A 7,500-nucleotide genomic window follows, 5' to 3' on the forward strand; every position below is an offset into this window, starting at 1 on the left:
GGCAGGAGGACGGCCTGGATGTTGGGGAGCACGCCTCCCTGGGCGATGGTCACCCCGCCGAGCAGCTTGTTCAGCTCTTCGTCGTTACGAACCGCCAGCTGGAGATGTCGGGGGATGATGCGAGACTTCTTGTTGTCCCTCGCAGCGTTGCCAGCCAACTCGAGGATCTCGGCGGTGAGGTACTCCAGCACGGCGGCCATGTAAACAGGAGCTCCGGCACCCACTCTGTGGGCATAGTTGCCCTTCCTCAGCAGACGGTGGACGCGGCCAACAGGGAACTGCAGCCCGGCTCTGGAGCTGCGGGTCTTAGCCTTTGCGCGGGCCTTTCCTCCGGTCTTTCCTCTTCCAGACATTTTCGATGATGATCCGTTGGGGTAGCTGCTCAAAACTAGCACTGCAGCTCGCTGATAGTCCTTGGTTGAGGTTGACCCGGATATATATGGTTACAGAACAAGCCCCGCCCACACGGTTGAGTAGGTTATGAACAAAAAAAACGATTGGTTTGAGTACTTCACCTATGACCAATCAGGTTCGCGGTTAGAGAAGAGGATTTTCCCTCCTTCGTGCCATTGGTTTATGTGCCCGCCTCTCAAGTTTTAGCGGCAATCAGGACAGCTTTTTTTAAACTTTGAACATTTTGGCGCTCTGCACATTCTGTAACCGTGGCCAATCAAACTACACACACATCTGTTCTAGACTGAGAGGCTTGAAAAATAATTTATTTGCAATATAGTAAACATTATTTTCACATTGAGGGCATTTCAAATTGTAAATGGCATATGACAATAGTTGCCTTACCTTTTACACAACATTTTTCTGTGGTTTTATTGGCGAATTTAAAGGTCAAACGCAGATGTAAGATGTTTATTGACATTGGGTGATGGCTTCCTTTTGAACTTTGGTGGTCATGACCCTATCTTTCTATCTAAGAACTCTATTCTTTCGTACAGTAGAAAATGTCTTAAATTAGCAGTTCTGAACTTAATGATTGCACACATAACATACCATCTTTCCTTAGTTCCCATACTAAGGTTGTCTTTTGAGGAACAAATACTAACAGACAGGAAATATCTCTTGTACAGTATATTGACATACAGCCCTGAGAAATCAGCATCTGTTGAATTCAATTATATCCTGTAGCTCCAGATTCAATGTTTTTTTACTCAACCTGAATTATATATTTACAAATCTATAACAATATTGCTGATGGACATTTCTTGAATTAAATTATATGCTTGTAAATAGGTTTATGGAGGTAAAAGTTATTAGAACAATGTTATTTGATGTGTGGAGGTAACTGCAAGATCACAAGACACCAATACATAATTGCCAGTGTGCTTGCCACACCCGTTACCAGATAATTATTCTGTATAAAATAGAAAGAAAAAATGAATTGCTGCAAAAGGTTTTACACCCTTAGAATACAGTAAACATGCATGCATAACATGACACTTAAATGCTTTTTATTGAAAATACTACTGGAAATGAAGAATTTAGACTATATTCTATGTCTTGATGTTCAGGGTTCCCCTGTTGCAGTTATTTATTTATTTATATTGCTATACAGTTTATGTAGGGTTGTTATGCTTGCAAAGCTCTCTGTAGGCTGCAATTGTTTCTTCACTCAGTTGTTTAAATACAAACAAATAAAAATGAACATGTTTTGATTTGTGAGCGTTTGAGTACATGTGTTACTATTTCATTGTATGTCTATTCATGGAACTACCAAACAATATAAAACAATACCTGCAATGTTTTCCCACATTAAGTTACATTAAAAAACCTTATTAAAAACCCCAAATGTATAAGCAAGACTTTTATGTACACCTAATTCCAGATCGAGGCATTGATTTATTAACTCGTAAATTATTAAGTACATTATTTTAATTTACTATACAAAATAAAATTAAACACACAAATCAATGTTTATAGCCTACTATACAACTCAACACAAATAGCGCTAAAATAGCACTTGAATTTTTTAAGTCAGAGTAGTACATCACTTTTTCCTAAAGTCCTATGCGACTCCAATCAGTTCATAAAATAATGTGCTAATGACAACAAAATAAAAACGGTAACCAGAGTGCAAACAATAGTAATATCCGTATGTCAATAAATAGTTGTTACAGTTACAATCCCATCTCCAGTGCCCCCTTGTGTATAAAAGCGCATACAGCATTTCATCATTTGTATCCGATTCACAATTAGAAGGAGCACTATGTACGGTTTGTTTTGTTTCTTTGTCTATACAGTCAGTAGTCAGAACACAAAGTTAAAATGGCCACACATGTCTTAATGTATTTACTACACCTGCCAGGTGCAGTAAGTACATTATTCCAAGCCTTAATTTGAATAACATATATTAAAACGTTTTAGTCATTGGCATAAAAAAAAGAAATGCAAGTTTCAACAATCCACAGGTATATTGCTGGTCGTATTGCCCATGTCGAACAGTCTCCAAATCTTACTCAATGACCCTCTAATCCCCAGCAGCAGAGCTTACAACCCCCCCAAAATAAGGAAAACACCTTAAATACCACATGAGGTGTCACTCGTTATACCTCCTTACGACTGCTCCCATGTTGTCCTGAAGTGCAGGTGTTTCTCTCCGAGTCCTTCCCAGGGGAGTCTTTGCAGAGACCGACAGGTGAAGCATCGCCCGCCCGGGGCGCATCGCCCACCTGTCTGTGATGTCATGAATGATGTCATAGTGCTTAGCGCACCGTCAGCAACAGCACACGAAACCGAGGTCGAAGAGGAGGTCCGCGCCAACACCCACGTCCGCCGCCGCCGCCGATCCAACCGAATAAAGTGACCCTGCGTGGCTGTGATCCCGGTCGCCGTGGCGATCAGTTCCCCGGCGCCCCGGCTCCTCCGTTGGCGGCGCCGCCGCTCTTGGACTTCCCCGACGAGCGGAAGGAGAAGCGCTTGATGAGGCGGCGCGAGAAGCTCCCGGAGCTCTTGCGCTTGAGGGTGGAGGCGGCGGGGGCGGAGGCGGCCGCGCCGGCGCCCTCCCCCGTCTGGGAGAGGTCCTCGTGGGACTGGCTGACGGCGGGGTCCTTGTCCCGGCGCCGTCGGCGGAACAGCAGCTTGGAGCCGCTGCGGAGGAAGCCCACTGGGGGACGGGGGGCAGGGGTACAGGGGAACGGGGGGCGGGGGGGCGCAACGATGGACGTCATTGGTCCAGTTTAAGAAGTTGGAATCGGACCAATGACCCGACTTTTACACCCTCATTTCGATATTATATATAGCACTCATTACTTAGGTTTTAATAGTATTTCCTTACTACTTTGATGCATTTGTCTACCTTTCTGTTAAACTGGTCCCATGTGATCGATATTTACAGACCTATAAAAGAAGTGACCATGATTTGGATAGGGATATGTCAGCGGAGAGACGAAAGGGGGCGCTACCTTTGTGGTCCTTGAGGCTGCGTGTCTCCATGACGCCGTTGGAGCCGGTGTCGGACTCCACGTCGTCGACCGAGGGCCGTTCCGACGCGTCCGACGGCGTCCTCTCGTCCGGGTCCGGCCGCGGCAGCGCCCCCTGGTGGTTGGCGTGCATGGCGGCGTCCATGGCCGCCGCGTAGCCCTTCGACAACGCGTTGTCGTCCTCTGAGAGGGGGGCCTGGCAGAAACACACTCGGTGTTAGTCCATTGCATACCATCAGATCAGGGCATAACCCTGATCGGTTTTATCTGTGTTGTGGGTCAAAGCAATTGGTTACATTGGAGTATTAGTGAATGGAAGCAAATGTTTACCCGCAGAATATAAAATAACTCCTAATTTAACAGGCTTTGATCTCTAAGTCAGGTAGGCCTATTAATAGATACACATTTTTTGTATTTTTAGCCAATTACTGTGTAGGGGAACGTTTGACACATTTTCAGTAGGACGCGTGGAGCACGCCCTGGCCTGGTTCGGAGGTTCTCCACAGGTTTCTAATTAAAAGCGTGAATGCGGTGACACACTTTCCTCGGCCCTGACCTTTGACACCCCTGAGATAATGAGCGTGCTCCTTTTAGTCGGAGTCTTCCTGGAGACTCTGCCCGAGGAGTCCGTCAGCTGCCTGATGGCCGTCTCCGCTACGGGGTCCAGGCCGTTGGTGACTGGGGGGCTCACTGGGGCGTTCAGCACACACACACACACACACACACACACACACACACACACACACACACACACACACACACACACACACACACACACACACACACACGCACACACACACGCACACACACAGACACACACACACACACAGAAACACACACACACACACACATAGACACACACAGATAGACAGACAGACACACACACACACACGCACACACGCACACACACACACACACACACACACACACACACACACACACACACACAGATAGACAGACACACACACACACACACACACACACACACACACACACACACACACACACACACACACACACACACACACACACACACACACACAAATGCATATCCACACACACATAGAAAAAGCCAGAAGAAACAGGAAACACAAGTTCTAAATTATTCAAACTCATTCTAAAGATGGCCCACACCCTTGTCAGAACATATTCCCTAACCATACATGTTGTCAGAGGAGGGTAAGGAGTGTAAGGAGTTGGTGTCAGCGTTCGATTTGACAAACGATTACTTAAACGTGAGAGTTTGATGTGCGGTTTCACATGTCAGAACACTGTCTGTTATGTCTTGTTTGTCATTTGTTCTGAGGTCTATGTAGTGCAGCTGTCACAGTACACTCTCAGTTGTATTCCCCTGTAGGGGTCCTGGATTAACTGCATCCAAACATAGTGTCTTTCAATGTGCCTGAACACCAGGAAGAGCAGCCTGGTGCTCTAAATGCCCCATGTTCACACACAGGAGCTTCGTGTATGTCTGTACCTCTCTCTGTAGTATGAAGCTTATTATAGTGTTCCGTTCCCTACTCACAGCTGGGACCTGGGCTGCCCCTGCTGTCCGACAGGACTGTGGGTCCCTTCTCCGTCACCTCCACCTTGTAAGGGGAGGGCAATGGGGATTCACCTGCAAAGAAACACACCCACATGTAGGTAAACATCCAAACCAGAGAACGCACAAAGCCCCCGCTGTTATCAGTAAAGCAGTCGATAGGACTTCGAAGTTGATATTTCGAGATATATTTTGGCAAGCCGAGACCATTGGCGCCCGGCCAATTACAGACCAACCGTTTTATTCTGTTTCAGTTTGGTACCCGCACGTTCCCTTAGTTAAGACCATTGGGAGCGCCATGCACACGGGGATATCGGAACGAAAACTAATTCCGCCCGCCGTACCTTTTTGACACATCGCTGGTAAGACACAATGTTTCGCGTCGGCATGATCAGAGGAGATTTCGGGCAATTCTTTGATAGACAAGAAGTGCAAGAAAAAAAACGCAGAGGTGTGCGTTTGTGTGAAGACTGCTGGCCTCTTCAGACCCCCACGCAGACGGACCCTATAAAGACACACTCTCCCCACTGTCGATGAGCCATGACACACCTTGGTTGCGCTCTTTGGGCCGCGACTGGACTGTGGTAACCGTGGTGACGATGGTTCCGTCCGGCATGATGGTGCGGTCCACGTCCACCTTCTTGGTCGGGGTCAGCGAGCTGCGGAGCGACGAGGGGCTGTGACCCCCGCACGACCCCTCCGACTCCACATACAGCAGCTGTGTTTGGGATGGATTTATTAGATTATGGATGATGTGTATTTATCATATGTGATATGTGATACAGAAGGAGATTCTGTATCTATATATATTTTTTTACATATTTTGTATTATATAAAAAACATATAACAAATTATATTTGATATATATTATATATTGTATACATTATATGTACTTAAACATATTATATTTTCTATAAGATTCAATTCCCAATATGCCTGACTATTTTCAAGTTACAGCAAGAGACCATTTCTTTATTTGTATCACCAACTGTCCCACACAGTTCACAGAATTAGTTTGAAACACATTTTTAAAGTGAGTTTATATTCTAGTTCAAACTGTTAAACTGCCTGCTAATTTGGTACTTTTCCGACCTTGGAGTTATAAAAAGAAATGGTCTAAAATACAAATATGGCCACAGTTGGCTAGTATGATATAAAAAATATATATTTCCTTCAAGTAGGTCAAGCCCATTCCCTCCAAGATCAAGATCTGAAGAGACATTTGACTGCAGCTGCCACTACAACCAGCGTTAACCCTGCCGGCTCACAGGCATTTGTATAGCTACGCAAAACAAATATAACTACACAAGTATCACACATCAAACATAAAAGTGTACTTTAACCTCACATCGTTGCTCTCAAGCGTTTGAGCCAACACATACATGTGTGGCCCCTCCCCCGCCCTCCAGGTGAACTCACCTCTAAGGTGACGGTGACGTCGGGGGCCAGGCCGTGCCCGGGGCTCACCGACACCGTGAGGGGCCCGGTGGGCCCCTTACCCCCCACGTCCAGCGCTATGGAGGCCTGCCCAGGCAGGAACTCTACAGGGAGAAGGTCAGCTGGGTTAATAAGACAGCATTTACTCTACCATGTGGCATTAAGGGCAGGGAGGGACACATGTTGCACATTTTTCATTTGGTTAGAATTTTTTGGTTTAGCTTGACTAGTTAAAGACACTGGAAACAGGCGTCCGACTCAAACCAATTATTAACCATTGTTATTATTTCATGGAGGACCACCGAAGCTTCAGGCCTTTCATCATATACTTTACATCCATGTAGAATCAGAAATGTAGTGTTGCCGACTAATCTAATAAGAACCCACACACACAGAAGTGGAGTTGAGTGGAGCGTCTCCATGACAATTTGGGCCTGCATGCAACACAAAGACGTAAGTGTTTGCCCTACACTTTGGATGAGGTGTCGACTGCAATATGCTAACAACTGGCACTGTAATGCTAAGTGTGTAGACAGGGCCATTTGTTCTGAGTATCACATAGGGCGCTTGCCTCCACATGCTTGTCGGGTGAATCGGGAAGGAACAAAACGGCCGACAATATAGACGAGAAATCCAAACCGACTGCTGCAGTCCGACTGGTTGGTTTCCAAGTTCCCCCTCTACCCAAAGTGAACTTTCACTGGTAAAACTACAAATGACCCATAAAGTGTGTTGAACTAGTTTACTGCTGCAGTCTGACTACCATCCACAGAGAACCCAGTGCAGCTGGTTCTGAAGGGCCCAAAATTCCTATCACCTCAATTGTTCCAGTAACAACATCCACCGCCACAGGAATAACTACTAATGAACCGAGAGGATACTCTCCTGAACGCCTTCTGCCTGATCAACTAGTGAACAACTATCTAAATCACTTTATAATAACTACAAGAAATAGTAGTTCTTATAAAGTAATAAGCTACTTTTCTTTTTTGCTAACTCAAAATCAAAAGGTTCAAGACTAAATTGGATTGGGGAGGCGGAGTGTTGCACCGAGAAGGTCGGACTTCAAAACAAGGGGATCCGGGTTTG

At 45.8% G+C, this 7,500-nt stretch overlaps 2 protein-coding genes across 4 annotated transcripts in view; both read right to left on the reverse strand.

Annotated features, from left to right (window-relative positions):
- LOC130385144 (histone H2AX) overlaps positions 1–424 on the reverse strand; it is a 680-nt gene extending 256 nt beyond the window's left edge. Inside the window, exon 1 of the mRNA XM_056593473.1 lies at positions 1–424. This exon is cut by the window's left edge and continues 256 nt beyond it. Coding sequence (XP_056449448.1) covers positions 1–353 — 353 coding nt within the window. The 5' untranslated portion in view covers positions 354–424.
- An 84-nt stretch (positions 425–508) lies between these two features.
- c2cd2l (c2cd2 like) overlaps positions 509–7,500 on the reverse strand; it is a 19,008-nt gene continuing 12,016 nt past the window's right edge. For all 3 annotated transcript variants that reach the window (XM_056593463.1, XM_056593462.1, XM_056593461.1), the window contains 6 exons: positions 6,394–6,515; positions 5,524–5,692; positions 4,957–5,049; positions 3,988–4,121; positions 3,414–3,627; positions 509–3,115 (listed from right to left, as the gene is read on the reverse strand). In XM_056593463.1, coding sequence (XP_056449438.1) covers positions 2,850–3,115; positions 3,414–3,627; positions 3,988–4,121; positions 4,957–5,049; positions 5,524–5,692; positions 6,394–6,515 — 998 coding nt within the window. In that variant the 3' untranslated portion in view covers positions 509–2,849. The remainder of the gene's footprint in view (positions 3,116–3,413; positions 3,628–3,987; positions 4,122–4,956; positions 5,050–5,523; positions 5,693–6,393; positions 6,516–7,500) is intronic.

Source organism: Gadus chalcogrammus, chromosome 7 (assembly GCF_026213295.1).
Source record: "Gadus chalcogrammus isolate NIFS_2021 chromosome 7, NIFS_Gcha_1.0, whole genome shotgun sequence".
Classification (NCBI taxonomy): Eukaryota; Metazoa; Chordata; class Actinopteri; order Gadiformes; family Gadidae; genus Gadus; species Gadus chalcogrammus.